Source organism: Hemitrygon akajei, chromosome 2, assembly GCF_048418815.1.
Source record: "Hemitrygon akajei chromosome 2, sHemAka1.3, whole genome shotgun sequence".
NCBI lineage: Eukaryota > Metazoa > Chordata > Chondrichthyes > Myliobatiformes > Dasyatidae > Hemitrygon > Hemitrygon akajei.
This window is the reverse complement of record NC_133125.1, coordinates 131,903,475-131,925,062: the sequence shown is the minus strand read 5'-3', so window position 1 is coordinate 131,925,062 and position 21,588 is coordinate 131,903,475. Positions and strand designations below refer to the sequence as shown.

The following is a 21,588-nucleotide window of genomic DNA, read 5'->3' as shown; positions in this document are numbered from 1 at the left end:
CAACAGTAGAGACCATGAACTGACATGTCGGAATGTGAATGGGAAGTGGAAATGTAATTTCTGCATCTAAACTGTCAAGCACCAACAAGATTTTGTACAGTGTACAATTTGTAAATTCTCTTGAAACTTTGGAAATTATAGGCACACTCGCATTTCCCAATCTGAAAATGATCCAGTTATTCCTATGTTCAACTTTTATAGTTGCTAAATAATACTTAATCCAAGTCAGTATATTCCCCTATTTTCTATGTGCTCTAATATTGTTTCATAATATCTTGTATGGTAGTTTTTCATGGGTCTTAAAATGTTAGCCATAGTTTGTTTACCATCATTATTTTTAATGGAGTTTCCCAATGAACTTTTGTCAACTCAAATCTTATATTTTTGTAGTTTGCTTTAATAAATTTTAAAACCCTGGAACTAGATCGAAGTATTTCACTTAGAGTCTTTAAATATAAATCAACATATTATGATCACTCTTCCCTAAAGGTCCATTAACTATCAGATTGCCTCTTGCAGTGTGGCAATTGCTTAAAATTGTACAAATGTATTTCTGTTTGTGTTGTTAATTCAGCTATCTCTCTTTGGAGGCTTTCCTTATTTGTATGCACCCTTTCTGACATACTTTGGTTCTGATCACCAGTTTCACCACCCTGATGACTGCCTTGTCTTTTCTCACTAATTTAATACATTTCCCTTCACAGGAGCCTTCAGTATAAATTTATCTGTACTGACTTTATCCTGTTTGTTATTATCAGAGCTATGTATTGTGTAACTGATTCACTGGGATCTGTACCAAGCCCAATTTAAGAGAAACATACACCCATTCTTTACTGATACCAGTATGAAATGGATTTATTCCATGCCAGTCCTTGAGCTGCACATTCAACTCTCAAATATTATTGACTGTCTGAGAGTAAATCAATGTACTGTATCTTAGGCTGTTATTCAGAGAATATCTTTTTTTTTTGCTTCTGTTTTATAATTTAGATTTTGGCTTCGGTTGAAGGAGTTGAAAAGCACTTCCTTTTCTTTGCCTTGTGCTGCATTCTGAGAGCTTAATAGAAGGGTAAAATGAAGTCAATTCTGTTCTTCATCAGGCATTAGACCTGAAACCAAGGAAACAGTCAAACTGTTAGTTCAAGTTTGTTGCTTGGCTTCAGTAATTTCAAATGTAGATTCGAAGAAAGGATGGCAGTGTTTAAATCGTCAGTTAGTATTGCAGTGGTTTAGCATGGGGTTAGAGGAAGGACTGGCTTTTTTTTTGATTGTCTAATCTAGTGATACTTTGAACTTGGAGAGTTTTCTTGCCCCTCTGATCCAAATACAACAAATTTGTATTTGTTCCTTTTTGCTTTTGCATAGCTTTAATATTGTATGTTATATTTTTCAAGTTCCCGATAGTGTCTTATTTTCTTTATTAATCAACAAAACTGTGTCCAACCAAAACATGATGAATTGGGAAGTGGATTTTACTTTGTCATTTAGTTCAAGGATTCAAAATAGCAAAATTAAAGTCTGACTGCTCCTTTCACAGATGGCTTCTGAGCATTCTTGTATTGGATACAGCATGAATTAATTCCCTTTTTAAACAAAATTCATTAAAATTGTATAAAGGTGCAAAAGGTAAAACAGTTTTCTAGGGGTCTCCTGAATTGCATAACTTTGTGTCATATGAAAATATGTATACTACCTACAAGGAACAGTTCTCAGACTATTCATCACATAGCTCTTAATGTTAATTGTTAAATGAACCTTAGGAAAACGGTTGTTTAATTTAGATTCCTCTGTAAATTATCAATGGCTTTTGAGGAATACATGAAGGTTCACAGCTGCATGAGCTTATTAAGCAAATGTTCACAGGAAGCCTATGTTTTATTTCTGAATCACTTGTTTGGCTTGTTATCAAAAATATTTAGTCTATAATTGAAATAATTATTTTTGGTTAAAGAAATAATGTGCATTTTTCTCATTGCAGGATTTCCCTGTGTTGGAATGCAAGGAGAACAACGATGTATTAGGAATGAACTCATCTGCTAACTTATATAAGCCTTTTCCCATCAATAAGCTGCGTGTAACACACGATATGGTGTTAAGCCAGAACATTTGCTACTTGAATACCTGGAAAAGTCCCTGTGAACAGACATTAGCTAGAATATTTAAAAAGAATGGTATGGATACCTGATAGAATAGTGAAATTATACGCTGTGTGATGTAGTGGTCAATGTTGTAGCTATTGATACAGACTGCTACTTAGCAACTAGGGAGCAAGTATATTTGAATCTAAAGAAAGAGAAACAGTAAGTTTTGAAGAGAAACTGTTTTCTGCTGTTTGATCTGTGTTTACCCAGTAAAGGTCAGCAGTTTCTTGATTTTTAATTCTATTGTGATAGATTTTGCTTTAATGTCCACATGATAATAACCCAATATTTAGGGTAATTGGTTATAATTTCTACTGAAATTAAACTGAATTGTTGATGCTTCCAAATTCTTAGCTAGCAGCCTTGGTTGGAAGTGAAGGATTATGGGATTAGAGGTGTTAAGGGTTATGATATCATGTTCAGTGTGAAGTTCTATTAGGGAATATTTTTAATTTTGTTTTAAGTAAATGAGTTGATTGTCAATTAGATAGTCTAGGAGTAATGGTACTATCAGTAAGTAGCAATATTTAGTTCTGCAGCAATGAACAGCTTGGATTTTTGAGCTGTCATTAACCACTTTGATTTCCATCTTAGAAATTTAGAAACATGACCTAAAATAACAATTTTGAAGCTGATTAATGACCTTTAATGGAATCTATTTAAATGCCCAAAAGAATAAGGAATAGAGATCTGGTATCTGAACAGAAGCTATAGTTTTTCTTAAGAAACACTAAAAAATTATGTTTTGAATTATTTTGAATTATTCCCTTGGTTGAGGGATAGTATCTTTGAGCAGGTGATGGTTTTGGTTTTGGGATACTATACCATAAGACATAGGAGCAGAATTAGTCCATACAGCCCATTGAATCTGCTCCACCATTGTATCATGGCAGATTTATTATCCCTCAACCCCATTCCCCTACCTTCTCCCTATAACCTTTGACACCCAGACTAATCAAGAACATATCCGCCTCCAAATTAAATATACACAATGACTTCGACTCCACAATCACCTGTGGCAATCAGTACCCTCTGACTAAAGAAATTCTTCCTGATCTCCATTCTAAATGGACGTCCCTCTATTCTGAGGCTGTGCAGTCTAGTCCTAGACTCACCCACTATAGGAAACATCTCCACATTCACTCTGTCTTGGCCTTACAATATTCAGTAGGTTTCAGTGAGATTCCCCCCCCCCCCCCCCTTTTTCTAAACTCAGTACAGGCCCAGAGTTATCAAATGCAACACATGTGTTAACCCTTTTGTTCGTGGAATCCTCGTTAACCTCCTTTCGTGACTGCCAATGCCAGTATATCTTTTCCTAGAAAAGGGGCCCAAAACTGCTCACAATAATCCAAGTGTAGTCTGTCCAATGCTTTAAAGAAGCCTCAGCGTCACATCCTTGGTCTTATTCTTTTCCTGTGAAAATGAATGCTAACATTGTATTTGCCTTCCTTACTATCGACTCAACCTGCAAGTTGAGCTTTAAGCAATCTTGCACAAGGAATCCCAAATCCTTTAGCAACTCTGATGTTTGAATTTTCTCCCCATTTAGAAAATATTTTATGCCTTTATTCCTTCTATCAAACTACATGACCATACACTTCCCTACACTTTATTCACCTGCAAACTTGGTCACAAACCTATTAATTTTGTCATTCAAATCATTGATATATAACATGAAAAGAAGTTGTCTCTCTATCAACTCCTGCAGAACACCACTAGTCAACCCCTTTATTCCCACTCTTTGCCTCCTGCCTGTCAGCCAATCTATCCATGCTAGTATCTTTCCTGTAAGCGCTCTTAACTTCTTATGCAATCTCGCGTGCAGCACCCTATCAAAGGCGTTCTGAAATCCAAGTGAACAATATCCATTGACTTTTCTTTGTCTATCCTTTGACTATCTTGTCTGTTATTTCATCAAATAATTCCAACAAATTTGGCAGGCAAGTCTTCCTCTTAAGTAAACCATACCTCATTTGGCCTACTTCATCAAGTGCCTCTTAAGTACCCTGAAACCTCATCCCTAATGATGGACTCCAACATCTTCCCAACCATTGAAGTCAGGCTGACTGGCAGATAATTTCCTGTCTTCTGCCTCCCTCTCTTCTTAGAATAGAGTGACATTTGCAATTCCAGAATCTAGAGATTCTTGAAAGAACGTTACAATCTCTTCAGTTATCTCTTTCAGAACCCTGGTCCATCTGTTTTTCGTGACCTGTCTATTTGTACCTTCAGACCTTTCAGCTTCCCAAGCACATTCATAACAACTACGCCCACCTCTGCTCCCTGATGCTCTCAGATTTCTGGCATACTGACGCAAAATAATTATTAGGTTCATCTGACTTTTTTGTCCCTCACTACTACCTCTCCTGAGCAACACACACAAAACGCTGGAGGGACTCAGCAGGCCAAGCAGCATCTATGGAAAAAAGTATAATCGTCATTTTCCAGAGGTCCAATATCCACTCTTGCCTTTTTTACTCTATATATCTGAAAGAACCTTTGGTATCCTCTTTTATATTTTTATTACCTTACTTTCATAATTCATCTTTTGTCTCCTTATGGTTTTTTAGTTACTTTCTGATTTTTTTTTAAAGCTTCCCAATCCTCTAATTTCCCACTAAGTTTTGCTAGAATCAAACCAAGGTCACTGTAAATTCTCCTGACTGATTTATATGGACAATTCATTTTTTTAAATCCTAACCGTATTTGTAAGCTATTTCAGATCAACAACTTAATGATCTTCACAGTAGCTTTAGGCGAGGCTTTAAAAATACAAAATAACTTTAAAATACATCACTGTATTTTATTTCAGTAAGACGCCATTAAAATTCCAACACAATTTTATTATTATTCCTGGGTTAAATGGTTATAAGCTAATACAAAAGAATTTCCCATATTCTTGCACATGCCTGAGTCAAATATTAATTCCTGTCAATTCTAAACATGCAATGAAAACTGTTTTTCAACAATCCTGCTGCGTACAGTGCTTTGAAATAGTATTAGCCTTAATTGTGTATCAACCTTAACTAAGAATTTTTACTTGTGAATCACGTGCACCTTTTTTCACATTAGAGCACAAAAAAATAGGGAAAATTGTAAAGCATGAAAAACTAACAATTCAAAAACTGAAATGTCAGCAGCTCAAAGGTATTCATTCTTTGTTCAGAAATTAGTTGACCCACCTCTTGCAGCTATTACAGCCGGTAGTCTTTCAGCAGGACAGTGACCCAAATCACTCTACAAGAACAACCATGGAATGACTTCAAATGAAGAAAATTGATTTCCTTAAATGGCTCAAAGTCCTGACCTTAATCCAATCAAACACTTCTGGCAAGACCTCTAGATTGCTGTCCACTGCTGCTCCCCTACTAACCTGTCACAGCTTGAGCAATTTTGCAAGGAAGAATGGGACAAGTCTTGCTAATTCACATTGTGCAAAGCTAATAGAGATTTATCCAAAAAGACTCCTGGCTGTAATAGCTGCAAGAAGTGATTCAACTAAGTTCTTAGCAAAGTGAGCTGCTGACATTAGTTTTTGAATTTTTAATTTTTCATGCTTTACAATTTTATTTTTCTTTAGCTGTAGTGTGAAAAAATAGTGTGTAATTCACAAATAAAAATCTCAGTTAAGTTGATCAAAACCCCTGGTTATAATACTCATTTATATGAACAAAGGATTGGGGGCTGAATACCTTTTTAAGGCACTGTACATCTTCAAAAGTGTTTTTTTTTAAAGTTGCCAGTTAATCACAGTTAATGCATGTGAAGTTGGATTAGTATATGCATTTTTTAAATTTGTTAACAAAACCAAAACTGGGTCAGATTTTCTGACCGCCATTCAACACGCCATTGGCCGATGTGTATCCTCAGGTCAGAAGTTTCTGATGAATCTTCAGCAGGACTTACTGATGTTGCTGAAATACATTCTGTTGGAGTGGAGAGCAGAACAAGATGAACCTAACTTTGACAGTCTGTGGACACTCCACAATTAACTAGCCATCTGCGACATTCATAGGTTGTCAAACTATTAAACATAATATAAAAAAAAGAATGAAAATAAATTATATGTAATATTATATGTAAATTATTTATATTGTTATACAATGCAATTAAAATGTACTTGTTTAGTTTTTAATCATTTTATGTAACTTTTCAAACACTTGATAGTCTTAGTTTTTCTTTAAAGTAATATATGGTGGATTAAGATACAAAAATAGAATACTATGGAGGTGTAATCATGCAAAAACTAATTAAGCCAAAGTGAAACATGGAGTGAGGTGAGAGTTCTTTTTGGGCAGTTTTTCAGGTTAACGAGTGACTTGTTTCCACTACAGTTCTGTGGATTTTAAGATGACTGAGGAGTTCCATGAAGGAGTCACACACTCTATTGCAGGAGGGATAGCTGGACTACGAGGAGTCTGTGAGATGGATTGATTAGGTTTTTGTACACTCCTTTAGTTTACTTATCATTTCCACATGCTTCCAATGAAGGTTACTTGAAAGTCCTTGGTGTTTCTATAACTTTGCATGAGGAATTCCATCAGCTGGTAAGGATATTTTTAGTATATCCTGGAAGCACTTTCTGTGAGCCACAAGAAATCATTTGCTTTGACATAGCTTAGTGTAATTGTTTGCTTCTGGAACGGCCTATCCATTGAAAGTGCTTGAGAATGATCAGAGTCCTGATGCTGGCCAAAGATTTTTTGACAATGGAGCTGTCCAATGACTGGTCCATTGTGGATTCCAAAAGTAAAGGTGCCAGGAACTGGAAGAGGCACTATTTAAGGAGATGTTCTGTCTATAATAGTTAAGAATAGAATCAAGCAAAAGGCTACTGGGTTGAAGAAACAATTGTTAGTGCAAAGAAAGAATACATTGCAGTTGCAAAGGATGTCACAAATGATGTGAGCCATCTTTTTATTGTAGCAGAAGTTCAGGCAGACTAGAGGAGACAGCAAAGTAGGAGATGGTGATGATCTGAAAAGAATGAGGAAATGTCATGAAGGAGCCAGCAACATGCTGTATTGTCAATAGTTTACTACGAAGTGTGTTTGTGTACAAGGATTTGAAATGGGTGGGAACTAAGAAAGAGGGACAGGTTTATGGTAATAGCATTGGAGACTGAGAGAAGATATTTGGTTCATGTGTTAGGGTGAAAACAATAACATGAAGTCAAAGTAAATTTATTATCAAAGTGCATAAATGTCACCATATACTGAGATTCATTTTGTTGCAGACATTTATCAGAAAATAAAGAAATACAATAGAAATAAAATCTAAACAGAGCTTAGATTTTGTTAACATGAACCCTGAAGGTGTCTGTATTTGAAGATTTACTTCTAGGTGTTTAACATTAGTCATTTTGAGCTAGGTCCAACAAAATCCCCTGATAAAATATTATTTGGAGAAAATGAGTATGTGGATCACAAATAAGTATAGGATCAGATCAACAGCAAGGATTTTGTGTGCAGTATCGTCATTCTGATACTGGATGGTAATCACTACCCATAAAACTAAATCGCAGGCAAGCAGCTGATACTTACATAACTGAAAAGTCAGAGATAGAACAGATTCAAATGTTTTGAAATGGGTAAATTAAAGTAATTAGAAGTGCAAACCAATTTCCTTGAATATTTTGTTTTATCTTTCTTTGCAGCAAGATTTTCGTCGCCTCAGCTTCACGAGAAGTCATCTTGTTTTATAAGACAACCCCTTGAAATGACAGTGGAGGAACCTGAACCTATTGGCGATTGCTCTATGTTCTTAATTTAAACAAGTACAAATGGCAGAAAGATTACCCATTGAAGCTTGAATTTTCATTATTGACTATGAATGTAAAATCCATAGTAAAGGTCTCAGTTTGGTTCACTAATAATCTGAAAATATTTTAAAAAACCACCAGGATGAGTGACAGCAAAATTCCAATCAGCACTTCTAAAAATGCCAATTGCATATAGATAAAGAAATGTTTTTCATAAAATACATTAATTTATTGATCAGTTGTTCTGTCACCTATAAATCATGCAGTTACAATCTTCTATTCTTCATACAATTTGACCTTTAATAGTCCCATTCTCCAACTTGTTTGTCAGCTGTGTTCTTATATGTTAGCATGTGTTGTACATTAACCTAAATCGTATGTATATATAGAATGAATTCAATGATATTTTAAATGATCTAAAATCAGTGGTAACTTACTATCTGTCAAACAGCTACCGCCACATCTAACTCACAATCTTAGCACTGAGAAGCAAGTTCTTCAATGCACAGAAAGACTGGTACAATCATGTATAAATTGGGGTGGGGGGAAGGTTTATAATGATTCTGGTTTGAGTTGTGCTCCTGATTTCAGTAAATGTTTTGCAATAGCAAAACAAAAATCCTTTGTTTACACTTTAGACCCACAGGTCTAGCTATAAAGGTCTACTTGAAACATTTTGTACTGAAAAATAACCTCGTGCTTTTTAAAGTCAATATTTAATAAAAAGTTTCTAGATCTTGTATTTTTTTAAACTTTGCAGATTTATGTATTTTTCACATTGCATTTAAATGAAGAATTGAAATTATGCAGATTTTGGGTTTGGTGCAGTAGCTTGTTTCATGCAATACTTCACTGTTGAACTTTGTGTTTTATTTGTAGGATCAACACTAAGACCAAATTCAAATTAAAAATTTCCAGTTTTCAGAGGAATTGAAGTCAATGTACAGCTTATTGCTTTGTGTTAGCTACCTGCCTTCTTTGTATTAGAAGACAACCTGATACTGCTTTAAGTGCAGGGATGATTCACGCACCATGTTATTACTATTCTAAAATGAAGGATTTAAACTTTGGAGCCTGGTTTTTGATCAGAATTCTAACTTCCAGCATACGGTTATATATTAAATAATGCAGAGCAACAGGTTATTAAGCACAACATCATTCTGGTGTTTTTAATATTTCTGGTCAAAACTCCGAGTAGAGAAGAAAGACAGTCAGTATAAGGTAGACGGGAAGCAATGAAACAGAAGCACTATATGATTGGTGAAGAGGAGGGGCGAAAGAACATAGGCAATTTGCATAAACGAGAAATTCTGCAGATGCTGGAAATCCAAGCAACACACACAAAATGCTGTAAGAATCCAGCAGGCCAAATAGCATCGATTTGGGGGGGGGGGGGGGGGGGGGGGTGGGATTGCAGTCAACGTTTTGGGCTAAGAACCTTCATTAGGAGTCCTGCTGAAAGGTCTCAGCCTGAAATGTTGACTGTATTTTTATTTCTATAGATGCTGCCTGGCCTGCTGAGTTCCTCCAGCAGACAATTTGCAGCATCTGAGACTCTTGTGTCTGCCAACATTTCTGTATATGTTGTACTTGACCTCCTTCCCATATTCATTTGTCTGTCAAATCAACCTTCTAGCCAAGTGGTTAGTGTAATAAGAGTCACAGAGCACTAGAGCACAGAAACAGGTCCAAGATCACGCATTCTATGTCTCATCTACAGTACATTATCAAAGTTTTTGAGGACAGGACAGAGGTGCAGCTCATTCTGCCAGATACACGGGTTCAATCCTGACTGCATGTGCTCTCTATACACTTTGCACGTACCCTGCAACCAAGTGGGTTCCCTACAGGAACTCTGGTCTCACATCCCAAAGGTGCATGAAGCAGTAAGGCTACATCCACACTAGACCAGATAATTTTGAAAACGCTGGTTTCGCGTAAAAACGATAGACGTCCACACTATGTGTTTTTAAAAATTGGCCTCTATGTTGTAGACTATGGAAGCAGTTGATAAAATGTAAGGAGAAAGGGGCTAATGTAAATGTGTAGTTGAAGATTCCAAGCTGAAAGGCCTGAGTCAGTGCTGTTTATCTCCATGACTTTAAGCAATTCCATAGTCAGGGAACACAACAGCACAGAAACGGGTCATTTGGCTCATTAGGTCCACAAACTGCTATTCTACCTAGACCCATAGCCCTTCATACCCCTCTCATCCAAGTACTTGTCCAAATTCCTCTTAAATGTTTAAATCAAACCTGTATCTACCATTTCCACTCACTCAACTTCAGTGGAAAAAGCCTACTTGAATTTACATTATCTATACCTTTCATAATTATGTTTACCTCTAGCAAATCTCCACTCATTCTCCAGGGAATAAAGTCCTAATCTATTTAACCTTTACCTGTAACATGGGTCTTCAAGTTCTGGCAGTATCTTGTAAAACTTTTATATAGTCTTTCAGCCTTATCTTTCCTGTAGGTAGGTGACCAGAACTGCACACAATACTCCAAATTAGGCCTCACCAATGTCTTATACAACTTCAACATAACTTCCCACCTCCTGTACTCAATAATTTGATATATGAAGGCTAATGTGTCAAAGGGTCTTATTGCTTGTGGCACACTGAAGAGCAATTTGTTTTCAAAAGAGCTGCTTCCTAAGAATATTTTGTGACTACGATATACCGCTTGAAGCTGAACACTAATGTAATTTCAGACTACTTGTATCACATAGGAATTTGGAGGAACAAGAAATTAACTTTTAATGAATACAATGTGTTTAATTGCATAAGAGCTAATGCATTGCAATAGTTCAACTGCTTTGTTGATTTTTGTTTAACTCAGTGTCTGAGGCTTCTTGTTTAAATATCCAACAATAATCAGCCTACATTGATAAATTCCAGTTGCTCTGATACCATTTCACCATGACAGCAATGCTTTGTAAGATTTGCAGGGAAGAAGTGTAAAGGGGAATGCAGAAAATAAATTTTTAGTGACATGTTGCACTTCATGGTTTTGTATGCTTGAACCATGTTGTCAACCAGCTGCAGGTGCTCTAGTTGCCAAGAAATATTTCAACAACATCCATAAATGCCTTCCATGTGATTTTCTCTGGTCCAGCTGGAAGTTCTTTAATTGCCTGTTATTGATAACCTGTTTGATGTGTGGACCAACAAATCAGTTATTCTGGGGAACATGTCTCAAATATTGAGATTCTTCACAGAAATCTTTGTGCATGGTGACAGCAGATTCCATCCTTACAGTCTTGAACCCAGTAACTCTGCTTTTGCCTTTGACAAATCAAAGTCTCTTCCAGTCATTTAACTCAGATTTATTAGATGAAGCTCATTCAACATAAGGAGTTCAAATTCTGTATTAGTATAAGTGCTGCCTTCCATTCCTGGCTCATGCATTATGGCATCTTCGCCTGCCTCCTTTAGACTCCATGTCTCTGGTGGCTTTGGTACTATCATCATGCAGCCCAGATTGCATGGCTGCAGGGAAATATTCAATGAATTTCTTGTTTTTAGCAGAGAAAGCAGACACAACAATCAGACAGAAGTACCAGTCTGTTGCATGATCCTTCCAATGTCACCATATCATTGGGACAAGTGAACAGCGTTGAATTCCAAGTACCTCTGATCCAAGCTCTAAGATCAACAGTACAGGTTGCACTACAAATGTGAGGAGCCTAGGCTTTGTTGTGATCACCAATTTTGCACACAAATTAGAGTTCATAGGCATTTTTAATAAGAGGAGCTATGCTCTTTACAAGATTTAAGCATTTACTCGCCACAAAAATATCAGAAAGTATCAGTTTTTGCAAGATGGGTGAGACATCTATTTTGCTATCACAAATATGATTGCAAATAATGTTACTTTATTATAACAGCTATTCTAATTGCTTTGTTATGAAGACTATGCCTTCATTGTCCTTATAAAACCTGGCCTGCCTAAGCAGGCCTGGATAACATAGAAAACTTTTCAGCTTACATTTTAATTGACTTTTAATTATGAATTAGAACAAATATAGGCATCTATATTCCCAGATCCCTCTATGCTACTGCACTCCTCTGCCACTATCACTCACTGGTTATGTGCCATATTGGTTTGTCCTCCCAACCATCTCATGCTTTATTAAATTGTTTTAAGTTTCATCTGCCATTTTTCAGCCTATTTTTCCATTTGGTCCAGATCCCACTGCAAGCTTTGATCAACTTTCTAGCTGTCCACTATGTCCCCAGTCTTGGCTAGTTATTTTGATAGGTTTAAACTAAATTGGGAGGGGAATGGAAACTGGATTGATAGTGCTGAAGATGAGGTACAGTGCCTATAAAAAGTATTCACCCCCCATCCGAGGAAGTTTTCATGTTTTCCACTGAATCAGAGTAAATTCAGCTTTTTGACACTGATCAAAAGAAACAACTCTTTCGTGTCAAAGTGAAAACAGATCTCTACAAAGTGATCTAAATTAATTATTAATATAGAACACGAACAAGAGAAAATCTGCAGATACTGGAAATCCATGCAACACATAGAAAATGCTGGAGGAACTCAGCAGGCCAGGCAGCATTTAGGAAAAGAGTACAGTTGACATTTTGGGCCGAATTCTATGAAGTAATAATAATAAGCAGGATAGACAAAGGAGAATTGGTTGATGTGTATTTGGATTTTTGGGAAGTCTTTGACAAGGTGCTTAATAAGCTAGAAGCCCATGGTATTACAGGAAAGATTCAAGCATGGATAAAACAGTGGCTGTCTGGCAGGAGGCGAAGAATGGGAATTAAGGGAGCCTTGTCTGGCTGGTTGCCCGTGACTAGTGTTGTTCTACAGAGATCTGTTCATGTTATATGTTAATGATTTATGTGATGGAATTGATGGCTTTGTTGCAAAGTTTGCAGATATGATGATATAGGTGGAAGTGCAGGTAGATTTAAGAAGTAGAGAGGCTTAGATTACAGAAGGACTTAGATTAGGAGAATAGGCAAAGAGGTGGCAGAAGGAATACAGTGTCAGGAAGTATATCATTATGCACTTTTGTAGAAGTGAAAAGGTTGGTAATTTTCTAAATGGAGAGAAGATATAAAAATACTGAGGTGCAGAGTGACTTGGGAGTGCTTGCGTAGGATTCCCTGAAGTTAATTTGCAGGTTGAGTCTGTGGTGAGGAAGGCAGATGCAATGGTGGCATTCATTTCAAGAGGACTAGAATATAAAAGCAAGGATGTAATGTTGAGACTTTGTAAAGCACTGGTGAGGCCTCACTTTGGAGTATTGTGAGGAGCTTGGGCCACGTATCCTATAAAAAGATGTGCTGAAATTGCAGAGGGTTCAAAGGAGTTTCACAGAAATTATTGCAGACTTGAACAGTTTGCTTGGGCCTGTGTTCTGTGGAATTCACAATGAGTGGTAACCTCACTGAAACCTGTCAAATGGTGAAACACCTTGAGAAAGTGTATGTTTCCTATGGTGGGAGCGTCTCACAATAGATTGGTGTGGTTTTAGAATGGAAATGAGGAGGAATTTCTTTAACCAGAGTGGTGAATCTATGGAATATGTTGCCACAGGCAGCTGTGGAGGCCAAGTCTGTAAGTATATTTAAAGCAGAGGTTGATTGATTCTTAATAGGTCAAGGCATGAACGGGTACAAGAAGGCAGGAGATTGGGGATGAGAGAGAAATTGCATCAGCCATGATAAAATAGCAGAGCTGACTAGATGGGCCAAATGGCCTAATTCTGCTCCTGTATCTTATGGTCTAACTTCACTCATCCCAACACTGAACTGTTCCCTCAACCTATGGACTCACTTTCAAGGACTCTTCATCTTATGTTCCTGATATTTATTATCATTACTTTTTTTTATATTTGCACATATTGTTGTCTTTTTCACATTGGTTTTCTGTCTTATGTGTGGTTTTTCATTGACTCGATTCTGTTTCTTTGGACTTACTGTGAATGGCTACAAGAAAATGAATTCTGTCGTATATGGTGACGCCATATACACATATATATTGTGTATAAGTGTGTGTGTGTATATATATATAAAATATATACACTTTAATAATAGATGTACTTTGGACTATCGAAATACTTATATATCCGATCCTTTACAGTACCTTTCAATTATTTACCCACTGCTGATGTCAGGCTCACCAGCCCATAATTTTACAGCTTACTCTCAGAGCCTTTCTTGAACAACAGATGCTATTACAGAGTCAGCAACCCAGGTTCAATTCCACTGCCGCCTGGAAGGAACTCGTACATTCTCCCTGTGACTGAGTGGGTTTCCTCTAGATGTTGCAGTTTTCTCCCATATTTCACAGACATGTGGGGTTAGTAGGTTCATTGGTCACATTGATGTAATTGGGTGGCACAGGTCTGTTGGGCCAAAAGTACCTGTTACCATGCTGTATCTCCAATTAAATAAAATAAATTGCAATTACTGTATAAAAAACAGCATCAACCACTCCATGTTACAAAGTTCCAAATTCTCACCACTTAAATTTAAAAGATTGTTCTAAACCCCCTATTGGATTTCTTGATGACATCCTCCAGGAATGCTGTTCTTCAGAAAGGCTGGTGAGCAATGTTTCCACATGAGAATCCTCCACAATTTGAAAGGTCCCTGGTAGGTCATCGTTACTTTTTCTCCAACAGACGCTGCTTGACCCACTGAGTTCTTCCTGCAGATTTTGAATAGCTTACATACTTGACATTTTCATAAATGAGCTCTCAAACTAGCACAATCAAAGCCATTAAAAGTAACGGTTGGATCACTGTTTATTTTCTGATCCTTAGGATTCTTCCAGAAGTCACAGGTGACGAGCAGTTTATTTTAGAGTAAGAACAAACATACACATACTAAGCAAACTAAACAAAGTGCTGAGATACGATGCTGAGAGGCAAATGCGAAGAAGATGCGGAATAAAGAAGCAAAAAAAGCCAAGATGGCGCCTCTGAAAAATCCAGCACTTCTATAGTTAAGATAAAAAATTCCTTAGGTAGGAATAAACATGTTAATGTTACACAGTTAAAACAATTGCATCACATGGGTAACGTGCTAATACTTAGCCAATGAAAAACAAGGAAGATGATAAGCCATTAGTTTAGCTGCTAAACCGCTATCTGACAGTGAATGGAGATGAACCACCACATACTATGAAAAATACATGAGTTTGCTAAAAAGTACAAATCTTATAAAAAGTATCAAAATAAGTGGTTTCCAACATAACTGACCCTTCTTTCTACTACTGAACTAAGGTGAGCATGATGGTGCTGCAAACTGGCATCATGTTGACTCAGCTGAGGCTCTGTTTTACTTCCAGGTCAACATCAGTACATTGCTGATCCTGCAGTTAGACAATTAGGAAGTGGACTTATGGCATGACTTAATGCACCCTATTTAAATTCATGAAATGCTGCTAATCTTCACCCAAGACCAATTCCACAAAGCTTAATCCTCCTTGCACAGAGACTGAATCGTGTAGATCCATGATTTCTGAAGGCAGTTCTTCTTTGGAATATTCTTAGAATTGAACTGATTAGTTCTGATTTGTTTATTCACTTTCCATATCCAGACACCAGATTCATTCACAACATTTCAAGCCACAAAACTGTTTCTTAATTTTGATCACATTAACAAAATAAGGTTAGAATTCAAACTTCTTTTAAAAAACTGAGGTATAAAAAATTAGTTTATTCAAAAGACTGGACATTTTCTATTACAAAAACATGTATATCATCCAAAAGACTTCCCTCATACATGAACAGTCAATCATTTAAAAGTAGTAACAGAAGAGCAATTCTGATTATCAACCTTTTTAACTTTGCCTGGCTTTCTTCACTTCAGGTTCATCGTTAGCAGTGTTTTGCTGTGAAATAGTTCTTGGAACACTGATTCCAGGAATCTGCCACAAGAAATAAAATTTCAAAGCGTGTATGCTGAATTCATTCAATTGTAAATAAAATCAAGTGAAGAGAACAGAAAATTTGATTGAAGGAAAGAAATTTGAGTTAAATTAGCTTGCCTAAGGATTATTAAATGTATTTTTTTAATGATTACCCCCCATTTTGTTTTTTGCTGCTCATTTCTTCAAAGATTCAGTTGAAAACATGGAACAATTTAATAATAGCAAGGAGAAAATATTAACCAGTGAACAAAAAGATTAAAGATCATGACAAATAAAAACTTGGTTTATAGAATAAGGTAATTAACTGGGTATTGCTGAATAGCAATTATACTAACTGGAGCAAAAATTATTACATTGAAAACAGCAAAATCATGAAAATAATTCCCATTTGCCAGAGTGTTACCTGATCATTCAGGTAATTTATACTAGAAATCTCTTTGAAATTCTTTTCATCTTACAACTCATTTGTCTTTGTGATTTTTACCTACCACAAATTCTTTGAAGAAAAGCATTTAATGTGAATGTCTGGTAATCATTTTTGGTACTGTACCTTGAAGTGCTCGCAGAAGTAACTAAACAGAAAAAAACGTCTTGTTTTGCTTCAGTACAGGATATAATTAAAAAGAACTGAGCAGAAGTGAATGAAGGCTTTACACAGCACAAGGTATAACATAAACGGAGCATGAATGGAAAGGTGTGAAAGCACATTGGAGAGAAGTCTCTCAGGTAATTTCAAAACAGAAGTGATTCTATTTTGGAATGCAGTTATCTTAATTACTGACATGAATCCATGAAAAGCAAACAAGGTGGATTATTTGGAATAATTACTACTAAAGTGGAGAAAAGGAAGCTACATTTAACCTGAACAATGCTGAATACTTACCACTGGATCAACCAGACTCATTCTAATCTTCTGGTGCTGTATGTTTGATGCATCCACCATGATTGTCACAGTTACCTTGTCAAACAGTTTAAATGATGTCTCTTCTACTGTTAAAGATGGGATCTGCAAGATCATTGAAAGATCACAGGTTTAAAAATTCAAATGAATTATCAATTCATGATATCTATACCCTGACTTTTTATACAATTGAATAACTGCACATTTAAAAAATTCATTTTTGCTAGCACCTACCTCTAATCGGAAAGGATCTTTGCAATATTGTATTTACTCTAATTACATTTACTGCTTCATACATTTATGAATAATCAAGGGCAAAAAAAAGACAAGCAACAAAACTGAGATTAAACTTCCATATCAACTTTATAGACAGCCTTCAATATCCTTACATACTTTATTTGGCCAAAATCAAGAGAAGCAACTGCAAAAAGAAAATGCTCACTGACATTACTCTTAATCTCAAACTTTTACCTAGAATTTTTATTCATTGTCAAGTAAGACCCAATTTTCGTATGTCAAATCCCCCAATTTTGTAAGATTCCTTTTGACAAATGAAAAATGTATGAAATGAGGAATAAGCTACAGGGACTTTAGAGCCTGCTTACCTGTACAATAAAATAGCACACATTCTTGCATTTCTACTGCATCTTCTTGCACAATTTTTATATCCCTAAATTCCCCTTCAGCTTTTGGGTAATTTAAATTCCAGTCTTGAATCTTTCTAATATTCCCAAAGAATCACAACACCCCATGATCAGGCCAAAATGATTATTTTTTGTCTGATATTGAGCCTCCTACTTCTAAGCTCTCTAATCAAGGGAAATGGATTCTTTGTATCGATCCTTTCATGTCTTCTGAGAACTTCATATATTTCTGAGATCAACTCTTGATCTTTTAAATCAAGGGAAGATTGGTTCATCCTACTAAATTTATCATAAACCAGACTAGCACTTTAATCCCCAAGTTAACTTAAACAACACAAGTTAATGAAAATCCCTGTCAGCAAGAAAGGTTGGTAGGAAGTTGCATGAAGATTAAGAATACAACAGGACTAGAAGTATTGCTCTGTGGTTAATCAGAAAAAAAGACTGGAAAGAAGTTCCATGTACCTCTTCATTGTAGTACATCTTTGGGGCTTGCTTGCCTTTTTCTTCAAAGAAAACTGTACCCTCCAATCCAAACTTTGGAATTAGCACCACAATGGCATTCTTCTTCACAAACAGAATGTAGCCAACTTCATCAATGATTCCTTTGTTTTTAAAGAATAACTGTAATAAGATTGGATAGAAAGCATTTAGTAACTCAGGGTAAATACGAAGTTAAGCCAATAGCTCATTTAGCATATTGATTAAATGTTGAACATAAATTGCTTTGTAAATAGAATATTGCTGCAGTAGAACTTCTGAGCATTTGTAATCACAGAAATGAAACTGTTTCATTAATGAACACACATACAAACTGCTTTCTAAGGAGTGAATTGAAACTATATGTGACTCAAGAATAAAAATTAATCTCTGGTATACTATCAAAGTACAATGTAACTTTGAAAATAAAAATTTAAATGAAATCAGATATAGCTCAAGTCTTGAATTACAAACAAAATCATTAAGAGTTTGACGAATTTTAATAAATGTCCTGAAACAAAGACTGATTTATTTCTTGTGAGAAAGGAGTGTAGTGGTATTGCTGAAAAATATAAAGTTGCTCAGTATTTGCTGGACCACATTTTGGGTTGCTACATACAATTTTTTACTGCCATATGACAGGGACACTGAAGAAAAAGTACAAGATAGTGTCAAGGATAAATGGAACAAGAAGATTTGAGGTTTGTAGATAAGGAAAAGATGAAAAGACTGGAGGTCCTGCCTGGAAGAGTTTGTCTGATGGTTAATCAAAATAGAGAGCTACAAAATTATGGAAGGTTTCAGCAGAATGAATACAGAGAACATTTCCAGTTGAATGGAAAAAATAAAACTAAAGGACATCAGTACAATTACCAAGTACGAAATTCAAATGAAACTTCATTACTAAGATCACAAGCATGAGAAAATTTGCAGATGCTGGAGATCCAAAGCAATGTACAGAAAATGCTGGAGGACTGAGCAGGTCAGGCAGTATCTATGGAAAAGACGCTCAATAAGAACGTAAGAATGTAGAACTCAGACTTGGAATAATCAAGGCTAATTTGCAAGGATACATTTGAGAAGATAAGCATTTGAGGAAAATAGATTATGATTACTTACTGAAATATTATTTATGAGCAAAAAATATTATCCCACAGATTCTTTTTACCTGACTATGGAATGCCACAGAAGCCCGCTGGGAATATTGTGCCATTTTGTGACGATAATTAAGATTATTACATAAAGCTTGCTGTTTGTGCTTATCCATGAGATCTGGGTAGGTGGAGTCAGCTTTAACAGCCACAGCTAAGAGACGATGTACTATTATATCAGAGTATCTGTAATGAGGCAAAACACAGACAAGTGTTTCAATAAAACATTAGCCAAAAATGCCATGAGGGTCAGTGAAAATCCAAACAATGTTGCATTACACATGTAAAGTATACTGCCATAGATTTTGCAATAAGATTTCTCTTAGCATCAGGGATGACTGGCTCTCAAACCGGTTCTATAGATTGGGAGTCTTGTGTGTGAGAGTTATTTAGAGTCCACATATCTGCAACAGATGAGTTGGTGGGCAAGTGGAATGAGAGCAGGTGCACTTCTGGGCAGCCTGTGCTCCGTAGGATGGAACCCGAGATCTTCCGTGATATCTTGAACGTTACTCTTCATAAAAATTAGAGCAGTCCTGGGATTTCCAAGTATGTACAGTTTATCTCAAATGCCAAAAGCTACAAACATACCTTCAAAGGCTATGATATTCACATGCTTCTCTAGCAGAGAAGACCAGAAATCACTCGAATGTACTTTTCAAATGTTTAAAGTAGGTTCTAATGAAATATTTTGGTAGCTTTACTCTTAGTTACATTAGGTTGAGATGAACCAAAATGATGCAGGGTGTCATAGCTACTGTTTCAGACGCCAGAAAAGCACATAGTTTTGTATCATTTTCCTCATGGGAATTATGCACATTGAAGGATTTTAACAATTTTGTTTAACAGTTTATTTAACTGTTTTGTTTAATTGTTCACTTATGCTGCTTCAGCTTCTAATTAAGCAAACATGCAGATTATTCTTTTTATTCTACAAACGATGTGCTGTGTAGGTTAATTAAAAATTGTTTCCTGGTTTCTTTTCTGCATGCTGCTGAGTGGTATCACAGCTCCAGGGTGTCAAGGATCCTTTAGAAGCAACATCCAATAGCAGCAAGCATCTGATAAAGGGTTAGTTCCTTCAACTGGAATTGCTGGATCTTTATGGGGAACATTCTGATAAGTCAGCAAAGGCACTATTGTGTCTCCACAGATGAACAGAGAAAACAAATATATATATTTTATAATATCTACAAATAAAGTGGATTCCAGTGAATTGGCCATTGGTTAATCAGGTCAGCTGCTTATTTGGGACAATGCTTAAAGAACAAATACCAATCCAGAAAATAGCCAGGCTTCTCTTTGTTTATTTGGGACACTGTGTTGCTTAATTAGGACAGGAGACTTGCCAAAATTTCTAATGAGCGTCAGTCATGTGTACTTATGTGACCATTAGACACTACAGCATGCTTAGAGTGAACAGTTTTTACATAGCATCACTTGTGTGTATTTGTCTTCAAAAAGTAGTCACTGATAGTTGGCAAGAAATAAGCAGTAAGACAATTTGGAACCGTTTTGCTCACTGTGATTTTAAGCATTTAGGTTTGCAGATGTCAGAAATGCCCAGGAGTGAAAATGAAACAATTTCACTACTTCAACAAGTTAGAAACTATGAAGAATTTGAAGATAGTGAAAATCATCTTCAATGTTGCAATGAAAATGAAGATTAGAAGGATGCAATTGTTGAAAGCATTGTATGAAGGCAGTCCATTATCTGCACTAGGTGTTTGCACTGATTTTGTTCATTTACAGTCAATTACAAGAGCACAGCAGCATACACTGGATGAATTCCTCTGTCGATAACTATTAGAAACTAATGCACAGTTTTATAGTACTGTAATAATATGAATAAGTGTTCTAAATTGTCTGTTCCCCCAAACCATTAGATTCAATTCCCAGAGTCTACTCTGACACCAATTTACACGCATGCACGCAAGCACATACACACACTCAACTGAACACCACTCCACTCCCTTTGCAATTTTTGTTCATTTCTTTCTCAATTCCTGCTAAAACATTCTTTACATTTACATAATTTATTACAGTGTAATTTGCCCTTTACTGTTCCTATTATCTTGTTTATTAATTATTGTACTGTCTTGCACTGTTTTGCACACTTTATGTAGTCCCGTGTAGGTCTGAAGTCTAGTGTAGTTTTGTGTTTTTTCATGTAGCACCATGGTCCTGGAAGAACGTTGTTTCATTTTTACTGTGTACTGTACAAGCAGTTATGGTTGAAATGACAATAAAAGCGACTTGACTTAAATATATATTTTTTACTTAGTTAAATGGTGGTTTCTCCTTTTTCTACCTTTTTAACTATTTCCATGAAACTTCAGCTAATTGGGGCAGCGCTTAGTTGGGCTAAAATGTACATGTCCTGATGTGTCCCAATTAACCAGAATCCATTGTACTTACACAGTAATATCTTAAAATAAAAAAGAAATACATGGCATTTTTACTTGATGGGCTATTGAACTTTACAACAGCAAAGAAAAAAGTAAACCCAACTGAATGAAGCTTAGCAGTTTTAAGAACAGGAATTAGACCTCACACTATACAATTTGGAGAAAAAATAATTTGTCCTTGAGAATCAATTG

At 36.0% G+C, this 21,588-nt stretch overlaps 2 protein-coding genes across 3 annotated transcripts in view; one reads left to right on the top strand and one right to left on the bottom strand.

Moving 5' to 3' along the window:
• The window catches only part of bora (bora aurora kinase A activator), a 31,203-nt gene extending 22,558 nt beyond the window's left edge, over window positions 1-8,645 (top strand). For both annotated transcript variants that reach the window (XM_073028119.1, XM_073028112.1), the window contains 2 exons: window positions 1,979-2,171; window positions 7,801-8,645. In XM_073028119.1, the coding sequence (XP_072884220.1) occupies window positions 1,979-2,171; window positions 7,801-7,916 (309 nt within the window). In that variant the 3' untranslated portion in view covers window positions 7,917-8,645. The remainder of the gene's footprint in view (window positions 1-1,978; window positions 2,172-7,800) is intronic.
• A 6,933-nt stretch (window positions 8,646-15,578) lies between these two features.
• The window catches only part of dis3 (DIS3 exosome endoribonuclease and 3'-5' exoribonuclease), a 45,662-nt gene continuing 39,652 nt past the window's right edge, over window positions 15,579-21,588 (bottom strand). The window contains exons 18-21 of the mRNA XM_073028103.1: window positions 19,006-19,174; window positions 17,823-17,981; window positions 16,696-16,818; window positions 15,579-15,809 (exon numbers count right to left, since the gene is read on the bottom strand). Of these exons, the coding sequence (XP_072884204.1) occupies window positions 15,723-15,809; window positions 16,696-16,818; window positions 17,823-17,981; window positions 19,006-19,174 (538 nt within the window). The 3' untranslated portion in view covers window positions 15,579-15,722. The remainder of the gene's footprint in view (window positions 15,810-16,695; window positions 16,819-17,822; window positions 17,982-19,005; window positions 19,175-21,588) is intronic.